This window comes from Cicer arietinum, chromosome 6 (assembly GCF_000331145.2).
Source record: "Cicer arietinum cultivar CDC Frontier isolate Library 1 chromosome 6, Cicar.CDCFrontier_v2.0, whole genome shotgun sequence".
Classification (NCBI taxonomy): domain Eukaryota; kingdom Viridiplantae; phylum Streptophyta; class Magnoliopsida; order Fabales; family Fabaceae; genus Cicer; species Cicer arietinum.
The window spans coordinates 11,705,681-11,721,364 of record NC_021165.2 but is presented as its reverse complement, the minus strand read 5'-3'; the positions used below and the strand labels follow the sequence as shown (position 1 = coordinate 11,721,364).

At 31.0% G+C, this 15,684-nt stretch overlaps 2 protein-coding genes and 1 long non-coding RNA gene across 3 annotated transcripts; 2 read left to right on the top strand and 1 right to left on the bottom strand.

The window, feature by feature from the left end:
- The first annotated feature begins 684 nt into the window (after nucleotides 1-684).
- On the top strand, nucleotides 685-3,375 carry LOC113787227 (uncharacterized). The gene is made up of 2 exons (XR_003473734.2): nucleotides 685-983; nucleotides 2,904-3,375. It is a non-coding gene; the product is annotated as an uncharacterized lncRNA (long non-coding RNA).
- Nucleotides 3,376-4,108: 733 nt separating this feature from the next.
- On the top strand, nucleotides 4,109-5,785 carry LOC101489535 (receptor-like protein kinase FERONIA). The gene has a single exon (XM_004504538.4). The coding sequence runs from the start codon at nucleotides 4,320-4,322 to the stop codon at nucleotides 5,682-5,684; it is 1,365 nt and encodes a 454-aa protein (XP_004504595.1). The 5' UTR covers nucleotides 4,109-4,319; the 3' UTR covers nucleotides 5,685-5,785.
- A 5,741-nt stretch (nucleotides 5,786-11,526) lies between these two features.
- Nucleotides 11,527-15,202, bottom strand: LOC101488888 (type IV inositol polyphosphate 5-phosphatase 9). The gene is made up of 7 exons (XM_004504536.4): nucleotides 14,797-15,202; nucleotides 14,512-14,622; nucleotides 14,015-14,294; nucleotides 13,077-13,261; nucleotides 12,390-12,498; nucleotides 12,142-12,296; nucleotides 11,527-11,971 (listed from the first exon to the last, which is right to left on the bottom strand). The coding sequence occupies exons 1-7, from the start codon at nucleotides 14,982-14,984 to the stop codon at nucleotides 11,728-11,730; spliced, it is 1,272 nt and encodes a 423-aa protein (XP_004504593.1). The 5' UTR covers nucleotides 14,985-15,202; the 3' UTR covers nucleotides 11,527-11,727.
- Nucleotides 15,203-15,684: the final 482 nt, after the last annotated feature.

Below are 15,684 nucleotides of genomic sequence, written 5' to 3'. Positions count from 1 at the left end.
TACTTTCTTATCAAACAAAGTTGTTTCGATACAATATGTGGGATTTCATTCGACAAAAGTTGAGGACACGACTAGTTGACTTCCAATGTTCATCAACATAACAAACGGTTAAACAAATATAACTCTCACTAGTAGATGTTGTCCAAACATCTGAAATAAGATAAATTCTATTTGGAATACTTTCTTATCAAACAAAGTTGTTTGCGATACAATATGTGGGATTTCATTCGACAAAAGTTGAGGACACGACTAGTTGATTTCTGTAAGACCCTTAATTTTAAATTCTAATTTATGTATTTTGAGGAATTTTGTGCTGATTTTCTGAGGCTTTTTAGCCAATTTTATGGCATTTTGTGAGTTAAATGCCAAAAATATCTTTTAGAGACCCAATTAAAATTATTCGTCGATGAATAATTTTATTTAATTACGGTGAATCTTTTGTCGAAGAAATTTTTTTCTGAGATGCAACATTTTTCAGAAAAATTTATTTGCCGATTGAATTGCGGCGAGAATAGATATTTTTTTGAAAAAGTAATTTGTGATGTGATGTGAAGTGACAGACGTAATAATGATTTTTATAAAAATATCTAGATATTTGTTTTATTTATTATTATTATTATTATTATTATTATTATTATTATTTTAATATATATATATATATGTATGGAACGGCACAGAGAGGAAACATTTTTTCCCGTTAAGCCATGCCTCTGTCTTCATTCTTCTCCTTCCATCTTTCTTTTTATTTTTCTTTCCTTGTTTCAAGAAAAACACAGACCAAGTGTTGCTAAACAACTAAAACACAAAATACAAATTCTCATTTTTCTTCTGATCTAAGCTTCCATTCCAGAAGTGACAGAAGAGAAAGTTGCTCATTGTCACGTTGTGGTGCTAGTGAGCTAGTTTTCGAAGCGACGTCACGAATTTAAATTTTACCGAAATTAATTACGGTACCGTAATCGAGTGTTAGAGCTATCGTTAAGGTAAGGGCTCCTTCTAAACTTTTAGTTTGCATTTAGGACATTTAGGACATTATTTGTGATTTTGTGGAAAAGAAATTTGATGTATTTGATGTGTGAATTTGTTGAAAATGAATTTATTTCGTTTATGTGGGAATTACTGGATTTGTTTTTGGTGTGTTTTGAGGTGTGGTTTGTGGTGATCCATATTTGGTTTGATTTATATGTTCATAATTATTATTATTAATCTTTGAGATGTTATGAGTTTGATCTGAAATTGAAATTTTACAAAAAAATTAGCGTTGTTAAAGTTGTGAAAAAGTTCAAATTTTAACTAAGCTAAAGAGTTTGAGCAAAAAGATAGATTGAAATTAAAAATGGTTAGAGTTTAAAATATTACTCTTTTAATTACTCTTTGATTGAGTTTAAAAAGAAAAAAAAAGTTTAGAGTATTTTATTAACTCAAAAACTTTGGTGCTTTAATAGTCGAGTGTGTGTATGTGAAATTTGGACAATAGTTGTTTAATTTAGTTTTAAGTAAATAATATAGATTATTTGGTTTTAAAAGTTTGGTGTGTGAAAAGGATTTAATTTTAAGAACTTTGTTGTGTGTGAATTAATTTTATTGTGAACAAATTGTTATAGATATTTATGTTTATGTAGTTAGCTCCTTGAGTCTCGAAAATGAATCGAGACCGTTGGCACCGAGTTAGCGGTGGGGAGAACTCTGATATATTAATGTTGTTGTGGTGATTTATGATTGAAAATTTTGGAGATTGAATATGGGTGACTAATGTTTGGAAATTTTGGTGAGTCATGTTTGGTGAAATTGATGTGTTAATAATTAATATTATGAATTTTTTAGAAGAAATTTATGTGTGACTTGGTGGAAAATGAATTTAATTCAATTTAGGTGTGAATGGAATTTGGAGTTGTGATTTATGTGTGGTTGTGGAAATTTTAATTGGTGTGAATAAATATGTTTGAGTATGCTCTGTGTTGTGTTTGAAAAATCATTAGTGTTAAATGAGTATTAAAAATGGGGAATCTTTTAATAGCTGCATTTACTTAATGATTATGGTGAAAAGAGTTAGAGTATGCTCATGCATTTCATAGTACATGGTGACCGCGACAGGGCCATGGTGATAGTGGTGACCATGATGGGCCACAGGATGATGCCATGTGAATTGTTGGTTCATCTTATCCTTGCGGGGATTGTCGCGTCGTGCTGATCTGTGAGAGATTGCACTCTAGAATGTGCTGATCTGTGAGCGATTGCACGCTAGAAAATCGTGCTGGTCTGTGAAAGACTGCACGCTAGTAAATTGTGCTGGTCTGTGAGCGACTGCACTCTTGTATGTCGTGCTGGTCTGTGAGAGACTGCCCACTAGTAAATTATGCTGATCCGTGAGAGATTGCACCTTGGTAATTAGTACTGGTCTGTGAGAGGCTGTACAATTATGATTTACGCCCTTCGAGGAGGGTTTTGGTTTGGAATTATGGAATCATGCATTTTGGCATATACGCATTGCATTAAAGTGTTTGGCATGCAAGTTATGTTTGTTATACTATGATGATTGTATATACATATTCGGTTGTTGTTGTGATTTGTCGTAATTACTTTGAGGTGTGAAGTTGGGTTGATTAAGTTTTGATGTAATTATGTTTTCATAATTGATTTAATGAATATTCGAAGTGTGGATTGATTCAGAGCTATTTTAGAACTGAAAATCTGCATTTTCTCTGTTGTATTCGGTTATGACAGTGCAGTTTGTTAAAACTTCATTTTTCAACATTGTTTATGCATTTTTGGACATGTGAAAACCCTTTCGAGGAGTATGCTAAGACGAAAGGTTCTTTTGAGCATTTGAAAATATAAGAATTTTGCTATGTGATATTTGTTAATTTCGGTTGGTGACCTTTACAATTATTGTGGAAATCTAGGCTTTGCCCTCAGATGAGAAACAGGATCATCCTACCGGTTAATACCCTGGAGATGGAAAAGTAGTTAGTCATACCTGACCGAAGCTATGTCAGAAGGATCTTGCAGGGCGCGTGGAGATCACCCAGGTTGTATAGCTTTTTGTAGCATGATCAGATTAGAGGGTTGTATAGGGTTTAGTTGTCTTTCTTTTGTGGATGTATTTATTTCAATTTGAAAGACTGTACTTATACCTCATATTGTCAGCTCGACTTTTATTTTGATAGGTCATTGTACCATTTTTTTGATGCGACGTGGAGAAGTTAAAATTCTTGGGGCAATGTTTTGTACAGGTGTCTGCCGAGAACACTCCAGGGGTATGAGCTATGTCTGATAGGTCTCATAGCCCCTGTGTATTTTGTCGTGTAAATACTTTGAGTTTGTATTTCAAAAACTATTTCCGCTGCTTGTAAATATTGTTGGCTTTTGTCGTTATGTTACGAATTAAATATTTCATCCAAAAGTATTTTCTTTGTTCTATTTCTTTGTTTTGTTTTAAAAAAAAAAATACACTCGCGCTGTTAAATATCGGGGTGTTACAATTTCTAATGTTCATTAACATAACAAACGGTTAAACAAATATAACTCTCACTAGTAGATGTTGTCCAAACATCTGAAATAAGATAAATTCTATTTGAAATACTACCCATGATATCCTTAAACTTAGTATTCTGTTTGTTATATATTTTCTCAATATCTCACACAATTGTATTCCTAAAGACCATTTCAGCATAAAGTTTCAAATAATGCACTCATACTCAATTTTTCTCATACTCAACAAAGCTAAAAGGAATATATTGTGCAATAATAATTTTTGCAAGCAAATCACGATGAATTTTTTGGCTGATTCTAATCATGTTAGACGGTTCATCTTGATTAAAAAAGTTCAATATGATACTTTTACGGAAAGAAACATGACAAATTTACATGTGAAGTCCCATAATTGTGTTAGAAAAAATGTTAATGAACTAGGTATAGGAAGTGTTTGGATTTCATTAAAAAGTTCACCATGACTTGATAATCAAGATTAATAATAATTTATAAACTGTTTCCACACACTTGTCAAACTAATAATGCCTTTTTTTCTAAGGGATAAAACCGAGAGAATTCACGACTGATCCAAAACAAATAATACATGGGAGACTTGGTGCTGTGAACTTTAATTCAAGAATAATCAAAAAGAAAAAGAAAAAATAAGAAATGAAAAGAAAAAGTTTAAAGGTATGGCAAAAAAATCAAATGAAAAACAGTAATACTGGCACACTGAATCAAGTGAATAAAAGTTACTATCCAAGAAAAGCAACAAACAATAAATGAAAAGCATATTGGAATCTCAATAATACTTATCCTTATATGTTTCGTGCATCAAACAATCAGCTATGGCGAATCTCAAAACAAACTCTCTAACTATTTTGGTTCTGTTATCACTCCAACATTTCTTCCCTCTACACGTTACTTGTACTATCACTGGTTCCAATAATCCTTCACCATCCAAAACATCAAACAGAAAAACCATTCTAGTTTCTGTCGCAGCCACAGCATCACTCGTTCTACTATCCATCATCGGATTCTTAATCTTCCGTTGTCTAAGAAAGCCTAATGCGAGAAACAAAAACCTAGAACCCGAAAACGAAAACACGTGTCGTCACTTTTCCATCGAAGAGATAAGAGCCGCCACAAAAAACTTCGACGACGGTTTAATCGTCGGTAAAGGAGGTTTCGGAAACGTTTACAAAGGACACATTGACAGGTGTCAAGCGCCCGTTGCCGTTAAGCGGCTCAGACCGGGTTCAGAACAAGGTGCACAGGAGTTCCAAACCGAAATCGAACTGCTCTCACAGTTTCGTCACCCTCACTTGGTTTCTCTCATTGGTTACTGTAACGAAGGTGGAGAAATGATTCTCGTCTACGATTTCATGGCGCGTGGTACCCTACGCGATCATCTTTACGGTAATAGTAACGCGCTTTCGTGGAATCGACGGCTTGAAATTTGTCTCGCTGCGGCGCGTGGGATTCACTTTCTTCATGATGGGGTTAATAATGTCATTCACCGTGATGTGAAGACTACGAACATTCTTTTGGATGAGAATTGGGTTGCGAAGGTTTCGGATTTCGGGTTATCGAAGATTGGGCCGAATGGGTCGACCCATGTTACAACTGATGTGAAGGGTAGTATCGGGTATTTAGATCCGGAGTATTATATGAGTCTTTGGTTGACTCAAAAATCTGACGTGTACTCTTTTGGTGTAGTTTTGTTGGAGGTATTGTGTGGAAGAGCACCTATCAAGAGCACGGTGGACAAGCAGCAGGAGTTATTGGTTAAGTGGTTCAAGAAGAGTTTTGACGAAGGAAAAGTTGATCAGACGGTGGATCCTAGTTTGAAGGGAAGCATTAAGAATAAGTGTTTGAAGAAATTTGTTGAAGTTGCGTTGAGTTGTTTGCATGATCACGGGAAACAACGGCCTCTGATGAGAGAGGTTGTCACGGGATTGGAGTGTGCAAGGAATCTACAACAAGGTGGGGTCCATGTGGAGGGAAAGGGTAAAGTTGGAAAGAAGGAAATGAGGTTTACCAAAAAAATGGAGGGTGAGAATTTAGGGAGAGGGAAGGAGGAGTCTAGTAGTAGCAGTGGTAGCAAAGGCACGACAACATCAATATCAACATCAACATCAACATCAAGATGCAGTCAGGAGGAGCAAGCTTTGGTTGTGTACCACCAGAGCTTGGAGTTGGATATCCCATAGGCCATGATAGCACTGTAAATTAAATGTGTGCGTTCTCATATGGGCGTATTGTATTGCCGTAGATTCTCTAACTTTTACTTCACTATTATTTTTTCCTTTTACCTCTGTCTCTCACTCTGTCTTAATTTTTTTTTTAATCTCAAGACTATGTATTTTACTTAATTTTTTTGCCTGAAGTTATTGTATCTTTCTTTCTAAAAAATAAACGATACAAGTTCTCATAGCTTGTAATGATAATAATAATAATAATCGATAATTAATTTAAATATAAACGCATTGTATATAGGCAGTGTGCTTGATATATTAATTTCTTTGTATTTTTCTAATTAGAATTGTAATATTAATCATTGTATTTTTTTTAAAAAAAATTCTTTGAATACAATTTTAATTTTTTTAATCAAATTTATTTTTTAATTAATATTATGTATATCATTCTCGAGTTATTATTCTTCTATTTTACATTTATATAATTGAGATTTGATAAAATTATCTTTTTAGTTTATCAGATATTTTCTTTAATTGTTATTTTAAAGTAACGACATAAGTAGTATATAGAAGAAAGTGCATCAATCAAATGGCAAACACTGGTAGTCCAAAATTTTAGTTAACCTGGTATGTTATTTATGTAAATGGCAAACACTGCTAAAAGATGAAAGTGGGGCAACTGACGATGCATTGGATGTGTGTACATTGAAAATGATATATAATGAAAATCACGATAAAGCTCGATAATAGAATGATTGGAAGATATATGTAAGGCCTCGCACTTGGATGATGCAAATTTTTTACCATTTTATTTCTAAATTAAAAAACTTTGATTAGAAGATAATTTTATTTTTTAGACTTTGTTTGAATGTTTGGGAGGAAATAAGAGGATTTTGAAAAACAAGAAGGAAAAAGTGAAAGAAGTAGATGATTTTGAGAAGTCTATTTTTCTCTATTATACTACTTTTTTCTTTCTAATTTAGGGGAAAAAATGTATTGGATGTAGGTTTTTGAAGGTTTTAGAGAATTTAAATAAATTAGTCAATTAATTTTTATGTTTTTTTATAATACTCTAAAAATTAAAATATCATATATATTATCTTATAATTTTCTATAAAATTATTCTCTCAAATACAACAAAAAATTTATTTATATTTCTCTCTCTTCCCCTTCTTCCAAAGTCCTTTTTTCCCCTTACATCTAAACTTACAGACAAAACCACCAATTCGTGATAGAGGTGGAACTAGAAAACAACATACTACAAGTTTAGCTGGTGTGGTGTTGTTCTACCACATATAGTGCTCCATAGGCCCATAGAGTATAGCTGTAATAGCTTTTCTTTTGGTCCCTTTAGCCCTCCTTCTTAACCATGTGCAACCGAAGAAAGAAATATAAAACATTTATTTACTTTCTGAAAATTATTTTGAGTTTTTGTTTTTTTAAATATATATTTATTTTAGTGACTTTTAAAGTAAACATTATTATAGAGAAAATATTAAAATCTAATTAATAAAAAATATATTTATTCAATAATGAAAAATAAATAATTATTCATTTTAGAAAGTCTGTAACATTTTTATTAATAAATAAAATTAACATAAATTTTAAAAAATAAAAATATAATTGTTTTTCACAAAATAAACGATGTATTACATGTGTACATATAACAACACTATGTTTCAAAAAAGTAGAAAACCTATTGAAAAAACGGAAACTTTTAAAAAACAGGAATCTATATCATCTATGTATAACAGTTATAAAGAAAAGTACATATATTATAATATTAAATGGGATACAAGAGATACAACAAAAGTTGTAAATAACTGAAAGTAACGAACAACCAACAAGATAAGTAGAAACATTTTTAACTTACTCCCATCTAAAGGGTTACTATTTATAATAGAGACAAAAAAAACACATTTTCCGTAGCTAGAAACCATCTCCTAAAGAATTCGTAAAAATACGAGGTTAAAGATGAAAAAAAAGAAGGATGGTTTATAACAAGTGAAAATGTATAGTAAGAATATAGTGAAGAAAACTTAGAGTTTCTTCATAATTTCGTTCATCAAGTTAGGATGGCCATTTTGAAATTCAATTAACTCTTCAATAGTGATAAATCCATCACCGTCTTTATCAATCTCAGCCATTCGACGCTGAACTTCATCTTGGGAAGTTAAGCCTAACACTTTGAGAGCATCAGCAAATTCAGCCAACGAGATCTTGCCATCGCCATTCACATCAAAGCGCTTGAAAATGCGCTCACACTCTTCTCTTGAAGCCATAATAATCTTTAGTTAACTAATTAAAATGTTGTTGATGAAATTAACAAGAGGAATTGGATGTGAATTGTTAGAATAAAAATGATATTGGATTTGAGTGAGATGTTTAAGAAGTGGAAAACAAAGGGTGTTAGGCTCCAAATAATCGCTCTAATTGTTGCTCAATATTCGGATCACCTGTCGAGTTTTAGACCATTTAACACTTTCTTTAGTCAATTTTATTTTAGTATTATTTATTGTTAGCACGAATTTTTGTGACCATGTTCATTTCTTGTCTCAAACTTTCATTGCCTTTTTAGAGCCAATTATTACCCGATATATAAGGGCATGGCTATCACTTTTATGACACAAAAATAATAGTTAAGGGAGCCAAGAGTTCTTACCGTAATATTCAAGAAGTATAATCAATATCGATATAATTATATACCAAGCCAAAAATAACTAAATTGGACCCCTCAAAGGCTCAAATAGTAAATTACTACCCATACACTCTTTTTCAGTACATAGTAGAAAGAAATTGTCTCGTAATTAACTATGATACAAATGATAGCGGCTAGTACACATCACATGTAAGTGTAAGTATGGTAACACATTTCGCGGGTATTCACCGAATTCATTACGCTTTTAAAAGAGAAAATTCGTTTTGACTGATTTTAAGTGCAGTTGTCAATTTTATCCAAAATTAAAACTCGAGAGAAGAGGCGGATCTGGAGGTGTTGATACCTGCCTCGAATCCGTCTCTGAACTTGCCCCTCTAGTAAAGTTATTAGTATTTTAAATTTTTTATATACATATATAAAATTATTTATTTATTTTATTTAGTATTACTTATATATCATAAATTTTAATCTTCTCTCTATAATATTTTTTTCTTCTAATAATTAATATTTTATTATATTGATTATAATAAATATGGTTTTTAAATTTTAGTTTCTATATATGAATGGATGCAAGTTCATGGACAGGAATGAGGATCCAAATTTCAATCTTGACAAGAAACGGGTGCAGTGTGGATTTCTCCGATTAGTTGGAGGCAGGGCGGAGGAGAATTCGTCCCGATCTACACTAGATATATGAATGATGAGTTGATGGGTGGATTCAAACTCAGATTATCCTCATTATTATGCATGTAGGTGTGAATTTGCCAATTAAATTTTTAAGAAAGAAAGAAAGAGGGATAATTGTTATTTTACCCTAACAAAATAAAGGTCGCAAACCAAAACTCCCACTCTTAGAGTTTACTCTAATTCACTTTTTTATAATTTTCTCATTATGAACACTTTTTCCTATTTAAGATCACACTCCTACATTCTATTAGAAGTAAGTTTGATGGCAATGAAATGTTTGAAGGATTCAAAGTGTCAATGAAAATAAAATTTGCAATGATAGACTTAGGAAAGATGAGTTATTTTCTAGGAGTTGAAGTAAGACAAGATAGCTAAGGGATTTTCATACATCAACAAAAATATGGCAAAGAGATATTACATAGGTTTGGAATGGAGGATTACAATACAGTTACCCAATTGTGTCAGGATGCAAGTTCACAAAATATGATCAATTGTCACACTATCTACAAGAAAAGTTGAGTTAATTGTTGCTGCATTTAGTGCTTATCGAGGGGTATGGCTTACAAGAATATTGGAACAACTTGGTTATGATCTACAATTTACTATGATAATAGCTCATCTATCAGGTTATTCAAAAATCTTACGATGCATGGGAAAAAACAGACACATTTATGTTAGGTTCCACTTTATTCGCCATCTCACCAAAAATAACATAATTCAATTGTTCCAATGCAGCACTAGAGACCAACTTGCGAAAATCATGGCAAAACCCTTGATGTTTGAGTTGACTGATAGTGTGTGCATGAGCTGACTCATGACTTGTAGTCGGTGTCTATGAGCTAACATTCATTGTTGTAATTGAGCCTATATAAAGCATACACTTAGTATAAAATAATACAGGAGGATTATCTCACTTAACAGACGCTCACTTATTTACGGTTTATATTTTAAAAATATGACAAATGACATTTTGTGGACGAGTGTTGTAAACAATGCCTTTAATGACTTATAGTGTTTATGCGTGCTAAAAAAATAATTAAAAAATATTACATTTCCTAAAATTATCTTTAACATAATTTTATAAAGACTAAAAAAACGAAGGAAAAAAATTAATGAAATAAATATGAAAATTTTAAATTATATAAAGAACAAAAATTTGTTAACCCTTTAAAATATGTGGAGTAAAAGTATTAAGCGTGGAAGGTTTATATCTATAAAATCTTCAAAATCAATTTTTTTTAATGAACTTTCAGGTAGGCATGGCACGGGTTGGGGATAAGTTTTGCCTCCCCACCCTGCATCTTTCGAATAGTTGGAGAAAATTTGCATCCACTCTCGTTTTTTATCAGGTGAAAAATTAAAGCGTTTATTTTTGCCACAATGAGGTTCAAATTTCTTCGCCAGCACCAGCGCATTCATATATATATATATAATAAATTTAAAAATTATATTTATTATTATACAATACTAAAATTAAAAATAATAAAATAATATTTCTATAGAGAAAATATTATAATTTTTAATATTAAATATGTACATGTATATAAAATTTAAAAATGACAAAAATATTACTAATAGCACGCGTTCAGTTGCGGAATGAATATCAATACTTCCAAACATGTCTCTCTGCCCCCTTTCTTCCGAGTTTTAATTTCGGAAAAAACCTACACCCAACCAAAACAGATTTTTTTACCTTAATCTCGAGACAGATTCGAGTAGGTATATGCAAATACAAGTTGTGTTGTCATCTCTACTTTTAAGTACATGGGTCAAGTCCAATTCTCAAACACTCTAACAACTATGGACTAGTCGTCTATCAACGTTAGGTCACATTTACTAATGCAATTAAGTTTGAATTTAAAAAAATATAAGGTTAGAAATTAGAGTTTGAATTTGAAATTTTTTAATTGAAAATGAAATGGGTAATCATAATTTTTAAGTGCTTATTCATTACAGATTTTTAACAAGCAAGTTGCAATTGACGAATTGGATTCACGCGGATGAATGCAATTAAAAAGTACCACTAGCCAGAAAAACACACATTAGCTTATTTCCTTCTCACAAGTCACAAGTTGCATTTATTTATATAAAAAAAAACAATATCTTCTTACTTATATATATAAATAATAGAAGTAATTGGCTTTATATATCCTTGAAAACAAAATGTTAACTGTACAAGTTTCATGCATAGAGAGGATAGGGTGATGTTCCCACTTCCTATTTATCAAAGATAACAACAATTTATGTTCTTATGCCAATTAATGCTCTTCCAACTTGCTCAATAATTGGCTTATAATTTATAGTTAATGTGTCTTTTTGGAAGAGTAGTTTTACTTTTTCTTATATATCATCATTAATAAATGAGTTTAGTTAGTCCTCCAACTTATTTGATTCTCAGGTTGCAATATATATACAACAAAAGTTTAATTAATTGATTGATTTTGAGTGGGCACCACATTCTGGTTTAATTTAAAGATTCAAAATACAACAAATTATTTGGAAATTGTAGTGTTTCAAGTTGCATCATCTTTCACATTATAGCATGAATATTACTAAATAATTCAACAACAACCAACTTTACTGTATACTAATCAGCAACAAAAACTTTATGTCATGTTTCACACTCTGCTTCCTCTGAAATTCTATTTTCTTTTCTTGGATTTTCAAATTTAAAATTTAACATAAGTTTATGTACATAATTACACTCACGGTTCACAACCTGAAGCTTGATTGTTTTCTACATACAATTTCATCAGTGGCAGAAACCTCAAAAGGAGTATTAATTTGTTCAAATCTTTCTGATAGAGACATGTTCTCTAAGCTTTTGAACTCTGATAAAACCTTTACTATTGCAGTAAACATTGCTTTAACAGGCCTATGATCTGATAATCTTGATTCACTCCTATTGTACTCATGTTGCTTCAAACCTTTTCCATACCATACTATTCGATCACACCTAAAGTTTAACATTAACATACAATAATTAAATAAAATATTCATTAGTATCACCATTTTTAATAATAATTTATTTTTCTCTAAATATGGATGACCATTATTTTGAAGTTGGTTTTACTTTTATGTGACCATATATAATTATGAATTATATATTGTTAATATCTTAATTACCATGCCGGTGCTCGTTTCTTTTGTGTCTTATTTCCATGACAACAACATCCATAGTATATGTCTGAGTTAGGACAATATTTGTAGGTAGGAGCAAAATTGATTGGTCCTTCATGCCATCCTCTTAAAATGTTGCCGTTCATTAGCTCCATAATTAGCTTCATTTACATTGAATGCAATTTAATAGGAAATTAATTTGTTTAAAGATAATTTATTTAATGGAATTGGAGATTCATGAGTTTTCAACAAACCTGGTCATTTTCTAATAAAGAATCCCAGTCTCTTTTCTCAACAAGTAAGCGTGTCGTTTCTTCTGGAAGAGAAATCCTATAATTTAAATCTCCAAGCAATATTACATGACTGCACAAATTAATTAAATAATATGTCATTAATTATGTGGCTAAAATAATACAAGAATATACTTATTTATTTAATGACAACCTTCAAAGCTAATCAAACTTTGTGAAATCTTGTTCAAAACGTAACCATCAGAGAAAAGATTAATATAATAATAATTTTTAGGATTATTTTATATTTTTGACAAATGGAGACATTTTTTCTACGGGGACCAAGGTTTGAATCATTAAGAATGGTTTTTTTTATATATAAGAAATTTACTATATTTGTATTTTGTACTATCGAAATACCAAAATATGAATTTAAGTGGTTAATGAATTTTAGTTAAAGACGAATTGTTCGAAAAATTCGATTTTAAATTTTAGTTAATACACTTTATTATAGATTTCACTTACGTTTCGATCGAACTCTAAATTACTGAAGGTCTCGTTCCTCTCAAAATCAAAGAATTAAAGAAAAATATTTGTACTTATTTTTATGATTTATTGTGAAAGGAACATAATTATTAAAGAAAAGCGAGAGGGGTAAAAATAATTGTAACTAGAAATCAATTTGGACGGTTTTAAAGTATTGTTACTTACTCATGGTCTAGAATAGTTCTTGGCAAATCAAGTAAAGGACCTTTAGGAAAGCTAGTCCTAGAAAATATTTCAGCAACATTAGAGTTTCTACATTTCTCATCCCCTTCTCTGCCCCCTGAAGCTAGATGGCTGCACACAAAGCAGAAGCTTGCTTCATGCAATTGAAATCTCACTGTCACAGAACCCTGCAAATTATTTGGTTTACAATAAAGACTTTTAGATAACCAATGAAATGCAAGCATTTAGACTATTGGTTGTTTTAAAAGGGTTGATGTTGACACTAATATATGACGTATATGATGAGCTTGTTTATGATAAAAAAACAAATAGAGCTTTCAATTTTGGCATGGTGTTCAATGGTACAACCAAACATTGATACCTTAAATAAAAATATTTAGTATCATATCATCTTGAAGTAATTCACTAATTTTTTATTTCAACAGAATTCTTAATTTTTTTAAATATTTTAATTTAATCTATAACAAAAAAATAGACTCGTGAACGTTGCTTAATGGAGCAACGATGATATACACATACTTCATTTATTGAACTTGACAAAATTGATTTTATCATTAGAAAACCGCTCAAGGATAAGTGTTGAGGTAACCGAGTGAGTCTCTACTTTAGATTAAGTTGATCTCCTTAATTGCATGTTAAAACAATTGAGTCATTGTGGCCATTAGGTTAAAGAGACTCTTTTTTATGCAACTTTTTTTTAAAATAAAATATTTCACTTGTTAAAATTTCAGATTTAACACAACTCCATATATTTTAAATTGAGTATAGAATGATCGAGTTACCCTTATTTTCAATTAAATGCACAGTTAGTCCGATTTGACAGCTATACATGTAAATGTTAAATGTGCAAAACTAATGAATACTAAAAAAGAAATTGAGATTGAGTGGAGTTTGTTATAGTTAAAGCCTATAGGACTCACCTTGTTTCCTAAACATCCCATTATGCCACACCCTATGCATGACACACTTGTATGTTGAATAAATGGACAAATATTTCTCCTTGTCCACACAGATATGAATATTCCAACCATTTGCTTGCTAATGATACATTGAAAATCATCATGTGAAGATTTACAATGAACTTTGTCTCTTTGATCTTTATTCAAAGATTTTCTGATTATGGAATTCCATTTCTTCGAAATCTCATTGTTTTCTGATCCCAATACATTTGAAGCTTTTAGAGGCACTATTTCTTGAAACCTGAATTGTAAAACAGAACAAATCAATAAATTACTATGATCAGATAATTAAAAGCTTAAATGTAGTGTTTGTAATGTGCTTGATATGTTCTTTTATTGTTGCTAACATTGGCTTCCGAATCTTATTAAAATAATTTGTCTTAAAAAAAAAAATACAATCTTAAGCATGTTTAATTTTCAATGGTAGCTAGAAAACATGAATCGTGTTCAAACATTACCCAAGTACATAGATGTCACAGGAGTTGTTGTTGTTTGTCTCCAACAAATCATCTATATTTAAATCTTCTTCTGGTGCAATCCCACCAACGTTCCATGTACTAACAAAAACCCTTTACATAAAAATAAAAATAAAAAACATTAGAAAAAATTATTTAGAAAAAGAATAGAAAAAAAAAAACAGAATTCCACAACATCAGAATCAAGTAAAACAGGACACATATTACTGCAGCATGACTATAATAGTACTATATAAAGATGTAAATGATATTTAATTATGTTCTTACTTGTATTTGTGTTTTTCCTTGAGATGATTAGGAATTGTTTCATGACTATGATGATCAATGTCTGCACAATCCAACAAGGGTTGTTCATAACTACTAGGATAATCTGCTATAAAGTTGGTGCTTCCAAGTCTCTTCTTGAGTATCTTATTAGCCACTAATGTAGGCCACATGTCATATAGAAATGGCATATATATATATATATATATAATTTGATTAAAGAGTAGGTGAGAGAGTAGAAGTGCTAGCTCACTTATGCATGCTTTGCAACAGAAAAGATTATATAGAAATTGAAGAAATCATTCTTGGGAAGAGAGAGGTTTTATTTTGAAGGGGGAGAGAGGAAGGCTTTATCATGTGACGTAAAAGATGATGCACATTAAATTATATTTTCAATATAAGAACTTTGTCCTAGTGGAAGAGGGTTTCATCAATAACACAAAACATGGGTCTACACTTCTTTGCTGATTTGAATTTTTCTGTTTGTTGAGTTGATAATTAAAGGATATCACATATTAATTTAATTCGTTGAAGATGGATGCAAGTGGGAGCTAGCTATAGTGTGGTCCATGTCAAATTAACTAGCTAGCTAGACAAGTATATTGGAAAAGTGATAACCTTTTTTGACTATAAATATAAGAAAAGTTATATAATTGAAATGTGAGTGTTATATATACAAAAGTTATGGTAACATCACACTCTCAAACATAATTTTAACCGATAGAAGATGTAGTATGTTAGAAAAAGTGTACTGGTGAGCATTTTGTTAAAAGAGTTTATCTGTGAACATTTTGTTAATATTTGTTTTGTAAAAAATTATGAAACTCTATTTTGGGATGAAACATGGATTGGATCATCTGTCGCTATTGCACCATATTATAGTCGTAGAGG